General features: G+C 40.5%; 1 protein-coding gene across 7 annotated transcripts in view; it reads left to right on the forward strand.

The window, feature by feature from the left end:
- The first annotated feature begins 214 nt into the window (after window positions 1-214).
- Window positions 215-19679, forward strand: part of LOC117596188 (cytochrome P450 3A30) — a 54114-nt gene continuing 34649 nt past the window's right edge. Inside the window, exons 1-14 of one of the 7 annotated variants that reach the window (XM_053230113.1) lie at window positions 219-949; window positions 1628-1721; window positions 1823-1875; window positions 2661-2760; window positions 4630-4743; window positions 4864-4952; window positions 7442-7590; window positions 9419-9546; window positions 9651-9732; window positions 10369-10529; window positions 11788-12014; window positions 12895-13057; window positions 13423-13471; window positions 19519-19659. In XM_053230113.1, coding sequence (XP_053086088.1) covers window positions 879-949; window positions 1628-1721; window positions 1823-1875; window positions 2661-2760; window positions 4630-4743; window positions 4864-4952; window positions 7442-7590; window positions 9419-9546; window positions 9651-9732; window positions 10369-10529; window positions 11788-12014; window positions 12895-13057; window positions 13423-13458 — 1467 coding nt within the window. In that variant the 5' untranslated portion in view covers window positions 219-878 and the 3' untranslated portion in view covers window positions 13459-13471; window positions 19519-19659. Of the gene's footprint in view, window positions 950-1627; window positions 1722-1822; window positions 1876-2660; window positions 2761-4629; window positions 4744-4863; window positions 4953-7441; window positions 7591-9418; window positions 9547-9650; window positions 9733-10368; window positions 10530-11787; window positions 12015-12894; window positions 13058-13249; window positions 15509-18762; window positions 18901-19518; window positions 19661-19679 lie in introns of those variants that run through there. The other 6 variants (XM_053230111.1, XM_053230110.1, XM_053230112.1 and 3 more) reach the window with 6 other exon arrangements.

The raw sequence follows: 19679 nt of genomic DNA on the forward strand, positions 1-19679 counted from the left end.
TTCATAATAACAGAGTATTTAAACGTTTGGCTTTTATGTTATGATAAAAGTTACAGCAAGGTTTACATTTGTTCTTTATAACCACAGCCTTATTTATTTACACTGCGCATGCGCATTGCGGGTCAGGCAGGGGACACGGATTGGGTAACCACAGTCAACACAGCAAGCGTGTGTGTGTGTGTGTGTGTGTGTGTGTGTGTGTGTTATCTCTCTCCTCCATATTGTTGTGTTTTATAACACTATAATTCTCTGTTGAGAAAATTTCAGCCAAATGCACTTTATATTAATCAGCACTGTGAACACTGACACCACACACACACACACACACACACACACACACACAGTGTCCACTTCCTGTCGTCTTATTGACATTAGCAGGTATTCATGTACAGAAATGTTATCAGTTTTACACACACACACACACACACACCTCACATCTAACAACAATTCTGCATTAATTACAGAATCTTTATAACTTTATTGTCTTTAATGTAGGAAATAAAGGGATGTAATAAAATTCACTTTCTTGCAGAAACTGGGAAATTCCTCATGGGTTGAGCCAGCTGAACATGACTCACCCTCTAGCACTGTGTGCAGAAGTTAGATGAGTGTGTGTGTGTGTGTGTGTGTGACAGAGTGTATGTTCTCTTACAGCACTCTCTCTCTCACACACACACACAACAGGACCCTCTGACTGCAGCGTCTCTGAATTTCACATACCACTAATACTACTACTGCTGCTGTTACTAATACTAGTACTACAAATAGTAATACTACTAATACTAGTACTATTCCTACTAATACTAGTACTATTCCTACTAATACTAGTACTATTCCTACTAATACCAGTACTAACAGTAACACCACGTACAATCAGGATGGCGTATTGGTGGAGTTTTTCGGCTGAGACGTGGGCTCTGATCGTGATCCTCATCAGCCTCATCGTTCTGTAAGTGCAATTTCACATTTCACTTTATCTCGCTGTTAGTGACAGAAGGTAATGAAGTTTGAAAAAGTTTGTACATCCTCAGGCCTGTATGAGCACGACAGACAAAACCACCTCATTTCATCGAATTATAATCCCTTATATAAAACCACACCCGTCCTTTAGATCATTAATACACGACTATTTAATTCAGTTAAAGTTTAATTTATTCAGTATTGTTTCTTTCATTTTGTTTCTTGCTGTGGTTTATGTATATATTTTTATATTCCTTTGCTTTGGGATTTATTTATTTTATCCGAGTATGTTTAATGAGTTTGATTTCACAGATATAAAAAGTGGTGAATGTTAAAATATTACTAATAAAAATATAACTGTATATAAAATTGCCTTCAGTTTACAAGTTTACACGCCCTTTCTGAATTTGATGTGACTATTCTCCACTCTTTATAAATAATAATAATAATAATAATAATAATAATAATAATCTCTAAAACATTGCAGTATAAAGCCCAGTACAGAATGACGTGATTAACTTCCTTTGACACATAGCCATAGCAAGAATCTCTGACCAAACCATTTTTAACCATTTTTAGCATCTTTAACCTCCACCTCACTGTGTTTTTCTCTCTATAATGTTGTTTATATCCAGTATAAACTCCTCCTGTAATGTGTCGTTTTCAGGTATGGGTACTGGCCGTACGGTTTCTTTAAGCGGTTGGGAGTTCCTGGTCCTAAACCGGTACCATTTTTAGGAACCATGTTACAATATCGGAAGGTGAGTTTATATTATATTGTAAACATTTTCCTATAGAAACTGCATTAAATGATAAACTCAGGGTCAGTGTTATTTACAGAATATCGTTCACTGATTTTTAGGGAATCCATAATTTTGATATGGAGTGTTTCCAGAAGTACGGCAAGATTTGGGGGTGAGTGTGTTAAAGTCTTGATTTACTTTCACTTTATACATATACATTATGCATTTATACTTTTAACATATTCAACATTTAATAAAAAAGTCAGTTCTGACTTACAGAAATAATATTCTTGTGATGGAAAAGGGCTAGTTTTGTAATGGGACTGATGTATCGTATCAGAACTAAAAATTCCCTCCAGATTTACCAAAGTCTAATAATGTTTCTGTAAAAGGCAATTCCATTCACATGGCTAATAAAATGTCTCCCAGCAGAGACAAGCTCAGGATCAATGAGCCAATTTGCATTTGTTGTTATTTAACCTCTTGAGAACGATGCAGACAAATCTTTAAAACTCATGCATCGATTTACACGTTTCAAATACACAGCAGTTTATCGTTGTTATGGACGTGACGTCAAATGGACAACCTTTTGTGGGAGATTACACGTTTTCTACAAACTCTATGAATTTTATAGACCATCGCAGAAAGCATCATATGTGAGAGACTTTTCAATGAACACAAAAAGTGTAGATTTGAAAATATTTCTTGTTTTGGGAATACGTAATCCGTATGTTTGATGTTTAAACGATGCAATATAATTCTCTCTAATTTGACCAGAGATGTTAAATACAGTGATATGTGAGTGAAAGGCATGAGTAAATATTTTAAAAATAGTTTTGTTCCTGTGCTCCTGTACTTTATTTTCCATGGTATTTGTGTGGAATTGCCCTAAATCATGTTGCAGCTAGTAAATATGATGTTATTTCAGAAGTCTGATGTTTGTCATGTTAATTGCAGTATATACGACGCGAGACAGCCGGTCCTCTGCGTCATGGACACAGAGATCATCAAAACCGTCCTGATTAAAGAGTGTTACTCTCTCTTCACCAACCGCAGGGTGAGATCACACACACTCTTACACTTAATACTGACAGACAGATGGAGAGAGAGAGAGAGAGAGACAGACAGAAGTGAAGTGAAGTAGATCTTTATTGTCATCACAGTCATACACAGTGTGCAGTACACAGTGAGATGTTTCTCTTGGACCTGAAGTGCAAGATACATGTACAGCATACACAATTCTGACAGGACATAAAATGCAAGAGGATTAAGAAGCATGCAGAGAGGAGATGTGACTACTGTGCTGCTAAGCTCTCTGTCTTTATGGCTCTTGTCTCTCCCCTCGTTATCCTTGCTGCCGCTCACTGAAATACAGAACACTTGTTAGCAAAATCCCCCACAGGTGTAGGTCCTTACCACTCACGCTTCCTGGCTCCACCCTCCATTCAAAAACCGGCACTTGACCACGCCCCCACCTCCACAAGGACACAGGGGCAGTAGAGCATAAATACTCCTATCACAAAAAAGAACATTTAACATGACAGTAAGACATTACAGTAAGCACAGGATCCGAAGCTGCCACTAGAATGAAATTAGTAAAAAGTGTCAGTAAAGTAATGCATGTAAAATAAACGTGAGATGAATGACATCTAAAGTTACAGTGTAGTACTGTAATGTATTAGTACAATCAGAGTGTCTGTGTTGCAAACAGTATGTCAGTGCAGTAAATAAACAAAGTGACGTGGAACGTTATTGATTTAAAGTCTCCGTGCAGTAAGGTGGAGGGTGTTACATGGATCTCATGGTGATATGTGGAGAAGGGGCAGCACAGTGTTCGGGAGTCTGACAGCCTGGAGGTAGAAGGTGGACAGACCTTGAGCGGATGCTGCAGAGCCTTCTGCCAGATGCTGGAGGAGTGGGAAGGATCGTCCACAATGCTGGAGGCCTTACAGATGCTGCTTGAGTAGAAAATGTCCTGAACAGCATCAGTGGCATATGGCGGAATCTTGTAGTCCATGAAGGCCTGGATACCTTGCCACATTTTCCATGCATCTCTGGTGTTGTTAAAGTGGATGGAGATTTTCTTTGCATGATTACGCTTTGCCAGCATGATGCCACTGGACAAGTTTGTTCCCACCATCCTTAGCGCTGCTTCATCTCCTTCTCTATGGGTTAAATGGGTTAAATGCAGAGCACAAATTCCGAGTATGGGTCACCATACTTGGCTACGCGTCACTTCATTTCACTTCACTAAATGCGGCGTCCAGAGTTTTCAGGAGTTTGTGGACCTTAACTGTAAACCATGGCTTCTGGTTGGCATGTGTGGTGATGGTTTTTGTGACTACGGCATCATCAGTGCACTTGTTGACGTAGCCAGTCACTGTAGCTGCATATTCACAGAGGCAGAAGTAGCTCCCTCTGGCCAAACTCTGATCTGTTTAGTGTCAGGTTTAGCTTGCTTAAGGAGAGGTGAGTAAGCTGGTCTTAAGAGGACTGAAACATGGTCTGAGAGTCTGCGGTGGGAGAGGAGTGTAGAGTTCTTTTTGTTTGTCTAGCAAAAGACAGATACGGAGAAAGAGAGCCAACAGACAGACAGATTGACAGAAAGACAAACAGATGGAGAGAAAGAGGGACAGATGGACAGGGGTGTACATGCCTCCTCATAGAACAAAAAAAGAAAGATTTCGTCTTAAAAAAACTTTGTGCTGAATTTGTGTGCTATTGTTGTTTACTATGATGAATTACCTTTTTGCACTGCTGTATGAATTTATTTATTTTTTTACGCCTGACACTTTTAAAAATATTACTTTAAAGCATTACTAAATTAATCTTAGATGATAAATTACAAGGTACCAAACTTGTATAAATACAAGTAATAATATCAAATCTAAAACTATTAGATCTTTATCATTTTTATTTTGCTCAGAATTTCCGTCTAAATGGTCCTCTGTACGACGCATTGTCCATGGCCGAGGATGAGGCCTGGAAGAGAATCAGGAGCGTTCTCTCTCCATTGTTCACCAGAGGCAGACTGAAGGAGGTGTGTTTGTGTGTGTGTGTGTCTCAACACTATGAAATCATTTATTTTAATGATTACATCACACTGCCTTTGATTTTCTCTCAATGACAATAAAAATAGATGTTATTTCCTGTTTCTCAGATGTTTGGAATCATGAAGTCACATTCTCGCTCGTTGATTGAAAATCTGCAGAAGACATCAGAGCGTGGAGAATCAGCAGATATTAGAGAGTAAATAATTAAACTCTAACACATAACTCACAACAGTTGTGTGTGTGCTGACAACTGAAAACTCTAAACTGCTGTCTGTAAAATATAAAAGCATAAAATGTTTACATTTACAGCATTTATCAGATGCCCCTATACAGAGTGACTTACTTTGTAGTCTCTATCAAAACCACCTCCTCAGGCTAGTTCACTGGATCAGGGACCAGCAGGGGCTCATCACCATAGGTTTTGTTGTTGCAGGATGACATTAATAATGACATAGCTTCAAACAAAATGAAGTCAAGAGGCTTTTACACTTGAGAGTTACCCTGTAATTTACAGCAGGTGAGAATCCACACAACATACAGTCATCCAGCGTACAGTATAGCAGCTTGATTTGAGGTGTAACATGTGGTAACTTGTATAATATGTGTAAGTGCCATGTGCTGAAAAGTACTCACTGGTGAAAGCAAGAAAAGGTCATCTTTTCCTCCCGAGTCCCCCTTCCCATACACCGGGTTCTACAGTGGTGATAATTTCTGGGGGGAGTATACCAGATGCCGCTATGGAAACCTCCCTGCTCAGCGACCTCCATCAAATTCACCAGGCTTTACTCAACCTGCACTATGAATAACAGCAGCGACTTAAGGCTATCACTCAGGAGCAGGCCAAGAACTGAAGGATGCTCTAGATACTGCTGCAACCAACTGCTCCTCCAGCTGCAGCTCATCCATCTCCAGCCACTTCCACCAGCCTGATCCTCCATAGACGCCCTGGAGGTCTTCATGGAACTCTTTGAGCATGCAGTGTGTCCTGCAGTAGTGAGGCATGGTGTGGAATATGTGCAGCGTTGGCTGGGGAGGTGGTGCTAGGGCCGTTGATATCAGGGAGACATGGAGGTTGGGAGCAGCATTTGTAAACAGTATGGCGGCATTGAGGAACTCAAAATCTGATTGCAGTGAGAGATCCTGTCTGCCCAGGGCACTACTTTCATGTCACGAACAATTTGCAAATTGTATAAATTATTGAGAATTAAATCAATTTGCACCAGTGTTTACCATCTGCAGACAGATGGGCAGATTCATAACAGATTTTTAAGTTCATTCACAGTGACGGTCAGAATCGGGATAAGTGGCTCGAACCCCTGTCCCCTGTGGAGACCACCTGTCTCGGTCTCAGAGAGACAGGTTGCCAGGATGAAAGGGGAGTTTTCTTCTCTACACAGTTGCACATCGAGACTTCTCCAGGCATGGTTGTATTCGGCCGCCCCCACCGTTTACATGAACACAAAAAAAAATATGGTTCGGGATGAATTCAAGGCTGTGCTCAACATAGGAGTAATTGAGCATTCCTACAGTTCTTAGAGCAACCGTGTGGTCTTGATGCCCAAGGCCGACAGGTCGGTGGGTTTTTGTGTAGAATGGTCGACACATTCTCTCAATTTGATACGTACTCAATGCAGCTCATTGATGAACTGCTCAATCGGTTAGGCATGGCACTGGATTTAACAAAGGGTATTAGCAGACTCCCTTAACTACTTTCATTCCATTTGTTTGGAGCCCCAAGCCATGTTTCAACATGTTCAACATGTTCTTGGACAAAACATTCTGCCACAAAACACAGATGTCGCTGCATATTTAGAAGACAATCATTTATAGTAATAATTTGCAGCAGCATTTACATCTGAGAGCTGTCCTGAGATCTCTGAGATGGGCGGAACTCAAAGCAAATCCAAAGAAGTGTGCAATTGGACAGGTGGATGTGCAGTATCTGGGCTTCCACTTAGGCCATGGTCAGGTACGTCTCCAAATTGACAAGACAGCAGCAATTGTGGCCTGCCTGAGACCCAACACCAAGAAGGGAGTGAAATACCTCATTTTTCAGATATCGCCAGTCCTTTGGGAGCATGAGATCTGGTCCACTGGATGGATTTTTACCAGCTAAAGCAGTTTTGTTTGGGGGGCCGCTGTTCCATTCACCTGACTTCTCTTTGTTGTGAAGACTGACGAGTCGGACAGAGGGCTGGGAGGGGGGATGTTTTGTCCTAGGTGATGTAGGGGAAGGAGCAGTCAGTGCTCTACATCAGCCAGTAGGTCTTGGTGTGAAAGAAAAGGCAAATAAAAGAAGCACAAGGCTCCAGTAAAAGTCGCCTGTCTGCCAAGTCCTCCTTCCCACACACACACCACGTTCTACAATATGATGAGTCTACTTATCTCCAGCCCCTGTGCAGGAGGTGGGCTGGAAGTTTTGCTGAAACCTGTAAACCCTGGTTAATGATATTACCTCGAACACACACACAAACGTCTAAAACCGCTCAAATCAACTGCTAGACTGTACGCTGAATGAATGTCTGTTGTCAACTCTCAACTGCCACACAGATACTCAAAAAATGTACTAGCCTATAACATAAGTCAAATGTTATAGCCTCTCCACTTAATTTTGTTTGAGGCTGTGTGGACCAGAATTTTTGCTTCGCATTTCTGCATTTTTTATTATGTTTTTGGTAATTTTAGGTTTTTTGGAGCATACAGTATGGATGTGGTGACGAGCACAGCATTTAGTATTGATATCGACTCCCTGAACAACCCCAAAGATCCATTCGTGTCCAACGTCAAGAAAATGCTGAAGTTTAACTTACTCAACCCTCTGTTCCTCGCCATTGGTAATTTTTAAAATTTGATATATCATTTATTATTAATAATATCATGTATGTAATATATATATACACACAGTCGGGTCCATAAGTATTTGGACAGTATCACAGTTTTGGTAATTTTGTGTCTGTACTCCATCACAATGAATTTGAAATGAAGCAATCAAGATGTGACTGAAGCGTAGACTTTCAGCTTTAATTCAAGGGGTTTAACAAAATTATTGTATTAACAGTTTAGGAATTACAGCCATTTTTTACAGTCCCTCCATTTTCAGAGGCTCAAAAGTAATTGGATAACTGACTGATAAGCAGTTTCATGGCCAGGTGTGGCCTGTTTCCTCATTATTTCATTAAAAATTAAGGAGATAAAAGAGAGATATCAGAGAGATAGCAGAAACTTTAGGAGTGGCCAAATCAACAATTTGGTACATTTTTAAAATGAAGGAATGCACTGGCGAGCTCAGCAACACCAAAAGGCCTGGAAGACCATGGAAAACAACTACAGTGGATGATCACAGAATTCTTTCTTTGTTGAAGAAAAACCACTTCACAACATCTAGCCAAGTCAAGAACACTCTGGAGGAGGAAGGCGTATCATTGACAAAGTCTACAATCAAGAGACATTTTCATGAAAAATACAGATGGTTTACCTCAAGATGCAAACAACTGGTAACACTCAAGAACAAAGGTCAGATTTGACTTTACTAGAAAGCATCTATAAAAGCCTTCCCAGTTCTAGAACACGATTTTTGGACTGATGAAACCAAGACTTGTACCAGAATGATGTGAAGAGAAGAGTATGGAGAAGGAAAGGAAGGGCTCATGATCCAAAGCATACCACATCATCCGTCAAACATGGTGGAGGCAGTGTTATGGCATGGGCATGTTTGGCTGCCAATGGAACTGGGTCACTGGGGTTTATTGATAATGTGACTGTTGATAGAAGTAGCAAGATGAATTCTGAAGTGTATAGAGCTATACTTTCTGCTCAGATTCAGTCAAATGCTGCAAAACTGATAGGACAGCGCTTCACAGTACAGATGGATAATAAACTAAAACATACCATGAAAGCAACCCAAGGGATTCTTAAGGCAAAGAAATGGAATGGTTTTAAATGGCCGAGTCAGTCACCTGACCTCAACCCAAATGATCTGCTTTTCACTTACTGAAGACAAATCTGAAGGCAGAATGACCCACAAACAAGCAGCAACTGAAGATGGCTGCAGTAAAGACCTGGCAAAGTGTCTCAAGGGAGGAAACTCAGTATTCGGTGATGTCCATGGGTTCCAGACTTCAGACAGTCATTTACTGCAAAGGATTTACCTCCAAGTAATAAAAATAATTCTAATATTTATGATTATGTTAGTTTGTCCAATTAATTTTGAGGCTGTGAAAATGGAGAGACTGTAAAAAATGGCTGTAATTCCTAAATGGTTAATACAATATTTTTGTTAAACCCCTTGAATTAAAGCTGAAAGTCTACGCTTCAGTCACATCTTGACTGATTCATTTCAAATCCACTGTGGTGGTGTACAGAGGCAAAATTACAATAATTCGGGCGCCGCAGCAAAACAAAAAGGCTACCCACTGCTCCGGGTGTGTGTTCACGGTGTGTGTGTGTGTGTTCACTACTGTGTGTGTGTGCACTTGGATGGGTTAAATGCAGAGCACAAATTCCTAGTATGGGTCACCATACTTGGCCACAAGTCACTTCACTTCACTTCATATATATATATATATATATATATAGTTAATATTATATTTAATAACACACTATAAGAATTTCACTGTACAGTGTACCTGCCTATATTTTATGCTCTCTGTCTTTTTCTAATAGGGCTGTTCCCCTTTATCACACCGGTGCTGGAGAAGATGAATGTTTCCATTTTCCCGACCTCAGTGACTGATTTCTTTTATGCGTCTCTGCAAAAGATCAAGTCTGAACGTGTGGCCAAAGATCATAAGGTACAACTACACTGGTCTATTTATGAACTGCTCAAACTCCCTTTACACACTTTTTACTGATATTATTGAGGTTTTATTGTGTTTCTGTCTCTGACTTTCTGCAGAGACGAGTGGACTTCATGCAGCTGATGATCGATTCTCAGAAATCAGAAAAAGACGATCTGAACGGTGAAGAGACAAACAGAGGTAATTTCCTCTAGTAAAAACATTATTCTTTGTTTGTTCCTAAAAATACTGAGATCTGTGTTTTGTGCAGAAAGTGTCTCCAGTTCTCCATTTTCCTAATTGTTTGGAAAAGTTGAGAACTGGAGAGACTTTCTGCACCAATTAGTTAAAACACAGATCTCAGTATTTTTATTATATTTCGTTCCTATGAAAATTATTTTTCAATCCTGATGTGCAAAACTAGTGAACAAATCCCGAAACACAAACAGCAGATTATTAAACACAACAGCATTTTTACTACTAAGTTTTTAGTTTTGGTTTTGTGGATTTAACTCCATAGAGTTTGGCTTGGATTACAGAGAAATGAATGAAATCATTCTAAATCCCATGACCAACCCAGAAAAAGCATGACAATACTCAGGGATTTAGGGAAATTGATGTTGAATGAAATTAAGAAGATAGAACTGAGACCAGATAAAACAACAAGAAGAAAGTAAAAGAAATAATAGAAAAGGAAAATGTGCAACCATGAAAGTAGGACTCAAAACTCGGAATGCTGGAATATGGTCATACATCAAAATTCTGGGAAAAGCATATTCATAATAAGATTTTCTCTGTGTGTGTGTCTGTGTGTGTGTGTGTATGTGATGTCTGAAGGTCTGAATGATCATGAGATCCTGTCCCAGTCCATGGTTTTCATCTTTGCTGGTTATGAGACAAGCAGCAGGACACTGTCGTTTCTCTTCTACAACCTGGCCAGTAATCCAGAGACGCTGAAGAAACTACAGGAAGAAATCGATGAAACTTTCCCTAATAAGGTGATTCAATCAAGTTATAAACATGTGAAAAATGTAGCATGATGTTGGAAGATTGTTATATTATTACACACAGTGAGAATAGCAGAGAAAGTAGACAGTGAGACCAAAATATGTGCAGACACAGAGACCGAGTCAGGGATCTACACGAAGACTGAGAAGAAGATGGCATCCATTTTGCCTTCTCTGCAAGTACCTGGAATATCAGGGAAACTAATGATGACAATGACGCCACATTGACTCCCTCAAGATCTCGGTCATGTCACGATTGCATCTACAACCACAGCCGTAGCCAGACAAAAGCAAAACAGCATGCTCACAACTTTCTAGCTGTTGGTACAGCTTTATGCATCATGCAAATAACTGTGGAGGGGATGTCCGCTGTTTACAGGAAACACATGTAAATGAGATTATAGCAAGTTGCTTTATAAAAAGAGTTTCTTAGCTGCCAAAGTGTATAAACCACCAAGTGAAAACTGGGCTGACAATCAACCAGTACTTGCTGACTATTGTACATATCAGACTTATTTTGGCAATCGTCAGAAGCTCACAAAAATGTCAGTGGAATTTTTTTTTCATTTTCTAATTTTTTTTCTAAGCAAAAAACAAAAAAAAAACAATTGTGGCTAATTTTAGACCCATACCACTTTTCATTGTATGCTATAAGTTGCTTGAATGCCCCATACTTCAACACATCACACTTAATTGATATGTAATTCATACCTCAGAGACAGAGACCTCAACGGGGTCTACACAGAGACCGAGGCAGGGTTGGACACAGAGAGCGAGACAGGGTCGACATGCAGGCTGAGGCAGGGGTCTACACGGAGACCGAGGCAGGGGTCTACACGGAGACCGAGGCAGGGGTCTACACGGAGATTGAGACAGGGCTTTACACGGACGCCGAGGCAGGGGTCTACACGGAGACCGAGGCAGGGCTTTACACGGAGACCGAGGCAGGGCTTTACACGGAGACCGAGGCAGGGGTCTACATGGACACCGAGGCAGGGGTCTACACGGAGATTGAGACAGGGCTTTACACGGAGACCGAGGCAGGGGTCTACATGGACACCGAGGCAGGGGTCTACACGGAGATTGAGACAGGGCTTTACACGGAGACCGAGGCAGGGGTCTACACGGACACCAAGGCAGGGGTCTACACGGAGATTGAGACAGGGCTTTACACGGAGACCGAGGCAGGGCACTACACGGAGACCGAGGCAGAGTGGACATTAACTGTGTCTTGTCTTTTGGTTTTCAGGCTGAAGTTGATTATGACACGGTAATGAACATGGATTATCTGGACGCTGCTCTGAACGAGTCGCTCAGGTTGTACCCGATCGCTATTCGTCTGGAAAGAGTCTGCAAAAAAACTGTTGAAATAAACGGCCTTACCATCCCAAAGGACACCGTCGTCTTGATCCCCACTTATGTCCTACAAAGAGACCCTGAATACTGGACTGAGCCGGACGCCTTCAAGCCTGAGAGGTACAAATCAGCTGAGTTTATGTATCCACCAAGAAAAGTGAACAAATCAATTCTAATTTATTGGTCTGTTTAATTGGACTATTAAGCAAGTGTTTGAAAACTATTAGTCCACCATTTTAGGAATTGCCTGTAGCCCTATCCAGTGAGATTAGTTTCTTGGGGTGACGTCCAGGAGAGCAAAATACTTGAGTAATTGCACTTTGTTACTGTACTTAAGTACTATTTTGGAAGATTACTCAAGCATTTCTGAAATTGAATATTTGTATTCTTACTCAGGTAAATTTCCAAGGAGAAAAAACATAGGTTTCACTCCTTAAATTTTCATTTTTGACCTTCAAAGTACTCATAACAAATCTCAAATAGCTTGAGATTTTTCTTTGATTAAATTTTTCACGTAATTCTATTTTTTCTTATAATCTTTCACTGGAGTTACCAATTCAGAGATGTCACATTTGCCTCCCACATAAAAATATCGGTCTTTAAAATTCGCCATTAAAGCTAACGTATATTGAGTTAAGTTAACTTAAATAAATTAAATTAGCTAGTCATGTTTTGGAATTTAGCTAGTTTTGAATATTAGCTTATTAAAATAGCTGGCTAGTTAAGTTTTCTACATTCTGTACAATGGACTCAGAGACGTTGAGTACGGATCCATATACTGGAGGTTTATTTTCCAAAAATCAAACTCCACAATCCAGATCGATGCCAAAAATACACAGAATGCAAACATATCCATAAACAGTAGCAAGAGAAAGGTCAGTGGGCAAAGAGGGTCAAAATACCAATAATCAAAATCCAAAAAACAAAGATCAAAGGGCTAGGCAAGGAGCAAAGTCGAGAGTAAGTGTAGTTAGTTGATATATTGCTCATGTTGTTTCAGGTTCACTCAGGAGAACAAGGAGAACATCGAGCAGTATGTGTACATGCCGTTTGGTGTAGGACCCAGGAACTGCATCGGGATGAAGTTTGCCCTTGTGATCATAAAGCTGGCTGTTGTTCAGATACTGCAGAGATTCGACATCAGTCTTTCTGAGGAAACGAAGGTCAGGATCTTCTATCGCTCATCATGTAAACCTTGTAAAGCTAATGTCGCTAACACTGGTAATATCTTAGCTAATTCTGACAATTTACCTAAAAACATCATTAAGCACTGCTTTTAAAGGTAATCACTTTCCTGGCTGTAATGTTGTCAGCCACAGTAATCATCATTCTTAATTTTCTTATTTTCCAATCAGGTTCCTCTGGAGCTGATCAACACTGGAATTCTGGCCCCTAAACACCCCATAAAACTCAAATTCTCAATTCGTAAAATGTCAAACTCTGACGCCTGAGACAACAGCCACATTAACTCATAGACTCTCAAACGTTTTGCTTATTTTTACTGTGTTTCATGCTTTTATTTCCACAGAGTATTACAGGCAGTCTGTATTTGAAATTGAAGTAGAAATCAATATTAGGTGTGTATTGATCCTACTGTGATACATTATTCAAACCTGTTTAGCACTTTTTAATGCCAGTGTTGTTTATTGTGTTCACTTGGAAATATCACTTTGTGATATAGCATCAATAATCCATAACATTAAAGATGTAACTTTTTCACATTTCTTCTTTACCATTATACGAATAAGCACTGCAGATCAAAATTAAAGAAGCATCCAGTGTTAATTCACATCTAGTTAATCAAAGAAGTCCTTCAAGAATGTTCTGCTGGTGTGTAGTGAAAAGGCTAAGTTCTGTTTAATTTTACAATTTTTAATGTTATTTTCACACTGCCAGTTTTTAGCACACAATCCCTTAATCATATATACACTATATGGCCAAAAGTATGTGCACCCCTGACCATCACAGCCATATGTACGTGTTGAACGTCTCGTTCCCCGTGTGTTTGCTGTTATAATAAGCTCCACTCTTCTGGGAAGCTTTCCACTAGATGTTGGAGCGTGGCTGTGGGGATTTGTGTTCATTCAGCTACAAGAGCATTAGTGAGGTCAGGCGCTGATGTTGGGATGTCGAGGAGGTCTGGGGTTCAGTCGGTGTTCCAGTTCATCCCAAAGGTGTTCAGTGGGGTTGAGGTCAGGGCTCTGTGCAGGACACTCGAGTTCTTCCACTCCAACCTTCACACACCATGTCTTCATGGAGCTCGCTTTGTGCACAGGAGCATTGTCATGCTGGAACAGGTTTGAGTCTCTTAGCTCCAGTGAAGGGAAACTGTAATGATTCATCACACAGAGACATTCTATACAATTTTGTGGTTTCAACTTTGTGGTAACAGTTTGGAGAAGAACCACATATGGGTGTGATTGTCGGGATGCACATACTTTTGGCCATATATTGTACATGTATAGCCATTTTGCATCAAGGATATCAAAGTCAAAGTCTTTTATTTGTCATTTGCGTAGCTGACACATGGAAAACTGCACACTGAAATTCTTATGGTAGCTCCACTGACAAATACTGGACATATATTAACGTATAACAACTACTAAACAAAGCATACAATGTAAATGCATTATCAACTATATCCAGGGCAAGAGATACACAAAATATACGTATACAGTCAGGTCCATAAGTATTTGGACAGTTTTCCTAATTTTGCGTCTGTACACCACCACAATGGATTTGAAACGAAGCAATCAAGATGTCATTGAAGTGTAGACTTTCAGCTTTAATTCAAGGGGTTTAACTAAAATATTGGATCATGTGTCGATGCAAGTGAAGGAGGCCATCATTAGGCTGAAAAAAAAACAATATCAGAGAGATAGCGGAAACTTTAGGAGTGGCCAAATCAACAATTTGGTACATTCTGAAAAAGAAGGAATGCACTGGTGAGCTCAGCAACACCAAAAGGCCTGGAAGACCACAGAAGTGCAAAGGCGTGTATTTTTTTTCTTGTGAAAAGTCTTTTAGACATTGAAGACTACTCACTGGATGGTGTGTTCGTCCATCACCTCCTTGTCGAGGAGCTTTGTCTTTCAGAAGCTGCCCTGGAAGTGAAGAGGGCGACAAAAGAGAGGGAGTGTTTTTTCTTGAGAGGTTTTGTTTGTGTGCATCTGATCAATTGTTTTGTGTCTTGTTTCGCTTGGTGTGTGTCACTTTTACAGTCCCCACATTGTATGGGCTGTTTGCTGTTTATCGGGACTCAGACAGGTACGCAAGGGCAATTACATACATCGCACAGCACATAGGAAACTAACTGTCTAAATACCCTGGGGAAGGGCCAAGTGCCAGCCATTGTACTAATGTTAGTGAGGTAAGACTGGGGTAGTTAGACATTTTGATTTCACTTTTGTTTCTAGGTGAGTGTTTGTGAAATTCAAGAATAGAGAAGGCTGTTTTTGTTATATTTCTTTATTTCCTTCAGCACTGCCGGAGTCCAGCCCCTTTGTTACAAACTTCCACTTTGAATACGCATGTCTTATGTCTTATATGTTGATGTCTCTAAATGTACCGCACTAATAGGAAAGAAAGAAAACATAGTAAACTCTGTTATACAACAATGTTGTTGTGGACTCTGTTTCTTTCATTTTGTTTTTTGTTTTCAAGGCTAGCTTGGCATTTCTCACTCACACTCATAAACCACCCGTTACTGACCCTGAGTCTCCCCTGGGCTCATTTCGGGGTCGTAACAAGTGGGGACTCATCCGAGATTTTTTAACTTCCCATATATCGGTGGTTGTTATTCTTAGTGTGAGAGATAAAAGTTGGATACAGGTTGGTAGTGTGGTTAGTTTGAATTGGGCTTGTAGTTGGGTGTGTTGTTAATGCTTTATCAATGGCTATATTTGATCTGCCATCATTCTTGAGTGATTTTTCTCGAGAAGTTGGATAATTGTAGAAAGGATCATTTGTTAGAAATTGCTGCACAATTTGGAGTTTCACTGTCAAGGCATGTGGTAAAAAAAAGAAATTAAAAGGGTTATAATGGAGAAGCTTGTTGAGCCGCACATTTTAGGTCCTTCAAATGACCCTGCAAAGTTTGTTGGGCTGAGCACTCCTGCTGAGGCGAGTGAAGGGGAGTCCGGACTCCATTTCCCCAAGGTTAATGCAACCTTGCATTGGTTTGATTTATTATTTCCTCAGATGTATGGGTCCAGAGACGAGGCACATGTGAAAGTGCGTGTAGCACGCTTTGAAATGGAAAGGAGGGACCGAAGAGAGCAGAGACAGGCAGAAAATGAGCTAAAACTGCTGGTTAGACGCATGGAGCTGGATATGGAGAAGGAAATTCGGTTGCAGGAATTGGATCTGAGGGTGAAGGAGGTCGCCTTACAACCTCATACCCGTCTGAATTTACCTCCTGTCCTTACATTTAGTCCTGGCCCTCCATCTCCTCCTCCAGCTTTAACCGGTCCTGAGGAGATTGGGGATTCAAGCCCCTCTTTTGCTGTTACTAAGCATGTTGCACTGGTGCTGCCTTTTAGAGAGACTGAAGTTGATACATACTTCAGCGTGTTTGTGAGAATTGCCATCTCTCTGAAGTGGCCAAAGGAATTATGGAAAAGCTCAGGAGGTTTGTTCATCATTGTCTTTGCCTGATAGCATGGATTATGACATTGTTAAAGCTGCTATTCTTCGTGTGTATGAGTTTGTGGCTGAAGTTTTTCATCAGAAGTTTAGTAAATTCCAAAAGACACAGGCACAAAATTATGTGAAGTTCACTATGGAGAAGGCTCTCCTTTTTTTACAAGTGGACTGCAGGTAGTAAAGCTAATAATTGGGAATAGTTAAGGGAGCTCATGCTTTTAGAAGACTATAAAAACTGGCTGTGTTGCTGTTTATTTGAATGAATGTAAGGTTACCACTCTCTCTGAAGCTGCGGTGTTGGCTGATGACCAAGTGAGCAGAAGTCCAAACAGGAACAGTCTGGAACTGTGGGTGCTCCTGGTCGCACCAAAACAAAGTCATCATCTGTTGAGTGTTTCTATTGCCACAAGCCTGCTCATATAGCTACTGCTTGCTTCACTCTGAGGCATAAAAAGGAGCGACAAGAAAAGTATCAAGGGCTTGGTAATAGACAACCAAAAGATGTGGGATTTGTGAAGACTATTTCCCAAGAGTCAGTGCAGATGAGTGTTACAACTCTTTTATTTCTTGAGGTCTTGTATCTATAGCTCATTCCGAAGGTGACAAGCAGGATATTGTCATTTCGCGTGCACTGGAGCAGGCCAGTCTTTTATTCATGAAGGTTTACTCCCTTTGTCAGATCAAACATGTAGTGGGTCATATGCCCTTTGTCAGGGCCTGGAGAAGGGATTTGTTCACGTACCTTTGAAGTGTGGTGTCGTGACTGGCACTGTTAAGGTTGGAGTTTTATTCTAGGAAATGACTTGGCTGGTGGAAAGGTTGTTCCAATGGGTGAAGTGTCTGATCATCTTGCAGGTAATTTTCCAGAGGTTTTTTCTGCTTGTGTTGTGACTTGATCCCAAGCAAAATGTGCTGATGATGTCGTAGAGCTTTCTGACTCATTCCTAGCACAGGAAGCCCCTGTGGAAACAATAAGCCGAATGCTGGTGCAGGTTTGTCAACATGACCCTTGTCTATTAAAAATGTCACTGTGCATGAATTGACTGATGTAGACAAGAAACAAGTGGCTTTCTCTTTAGACGATGGTTTGTTAATGCGCAAGTGGACCTCTAGACTAAAAGAGATTAAAAAAAGCTGTTTTTCAGATCTTGGTTCCTTCTATGTTTCGACACTTGACTCTAATTGTGGCTCATGATCATCCTTGGTCTGGACACTTAAGAATTACTAAAACGTAAACATTTTTTGGCCAGGTTTACGAAAAGACGTGATAAAGTACTGTTCTTCATGTGAGACATGTCAAAAGGTGGGTAAGCCAAATCAAGTAGTCCCTCCTGCTCCTTTGCACCCTATTCCCAAGATGGAAGAACCATTTGAAAAGGTTTTATTGGACCATGTGGGGTCTTTGCCCAAGACAAAAATGGGAAACCCATTTTTACTCACTGTTATGTGTACTGCCACGCAGTTCTCGGAGGCAATTCCATTACTTTGAATTACAGCACAGACTGTAGTTAAAGCCCTTACCAAATTCTTTGCTACTTTTGGTCTTCCAGGGGTTGTTCATACAGGGTCTAACTTCACTTCTAAGCTGTTTACTCAGATCATTCAAATGCTGGGGGTGCAGCATAAAATGCCAAGTCCATACCACCCAGAGTCACAGGGGGCACTGGATGATGCCATCATCCAATGATCCCATCAGTCCTTTAAGTCAGTGCTGAAGAAATTCAGCAAGTATCAAGTAAAGTACACTACAATAGAGAAAGAAGCTTTACTTCTAGCCCTGCAACACTTTGAGGTGTATGTACGCTACTTGGTCAATGCCTGTGACTGAGAGGAGGAGCTGTTGGCTAAATGTTGTGAAGGGATTTTTCTTGCATCAGAGCTTGGCTAGATGTTGCAAAGGGGTTCTTGTTCTTAATCTTGCTTCAGAACTGGTCAGGCTTGTTTTTAGAGGTTTTTAGCAAAGTCTAATCTGACCTTTCTGTTCTTGAGTGTTAACAGGGGTTCGCCTGTTGAGGTAAGCCCTCTGTATTTATATGAATAAATGAAGGTGTCTCTTGATTGTAGACTTTGGCAATGATACAGCTTCATGAATGTAAATGTAGGGAGTGAACTCACCCACGGCGTTCCAGCAAGAACAAACAAAGAAATATACTGGTGGTGATTACACACATGTGAGATTCATCACACTTTACCTGACAGTTCAACCCCAATCCTCTCTGTCCAGAGCTGATGCTCAACCACACCCCGACTGCCACAGCCACAATGAAGAAAAATGTAATGGAGGGCACTATAGAGTCCCTGGGCCACACCTGAGTCCAATCCTTTGCCAGAACATGATGACACACATGATGACACAAAGTTTGTAAGTTTTCGAGCATTCTAAGTCCCCCCAAAACAAAACAATAATAAATAATACATTACAGTAAACACACATAAACAAATAAACAAGCAAGCAAGTAAATGAATGACTAAAGAAGGAATGAAAAAGGAAAACTAAGTACAATACATGAATAACTAAAAGGAAAGGACAGGAAGAGAAAAGAAAGGAAAGGAGATTCTTCTGGTTATTCTGGACCTAAATGTTTTGGTCCCTGAAATATTGAAAGAATGGTCCCCAAGTCTTCCAAAATCTGTTTACAGACCCCCTCATGGTGCTTTACAACTAAGTAAAACCAAACGCATGGCCAGTAGTGTTGAAAAGAGAAGGTAAGCACCATATATGGGCAGTGACGAAGTTGGAGGAGAAACTCTGTAAATGACTCAGACTGTAGCAGGTTCAAAAAGAGGTCTTCATGATCTTTTCAGTAGTATTAAAGATGTCAGACCAAAAGTAATAGAGAGAGGGACATAAACGTTCTCAGTTTCACACACACCGTACATACAACATTTCTGAATTAACTACAAAATATTTATAACATATATAACTTTATAATAGTACTGAAATTATTTATCTTCTTTCTTTCTTTCTTTCTTTTTTCAGAAAGCAGGAATTGTTACTGGTGTCTGGAAGTTGACACACCCTCTAACACCCCCAGCTGTACAGAGATAAGAAGAGTGTGTGTGTGTGTGTGTGTGTGTGTGCATGCATGTGCGTGTTTCTCTCACAGCTCTCTTTCTCACACTATAGGAACCTCTGACTAC

The sequence above is a fragment of the Pangasianodon hypophthalmus genome, chromosome 26 (genome assembly GCF_027358585.1).
Source record: "Pangasianodon hypophthalmus isolate fPanHyp1 chromosome 26, fPanHyp1.pri, whole genome shotgun sequence".
Classification (NCBI taxonomy): Eukaryota; Metazoa; Chordata; class Actinopteri; order Siluriformes; family Pangasiidae; genus Pangasianodon; species Pangasianodon hypophthalmus.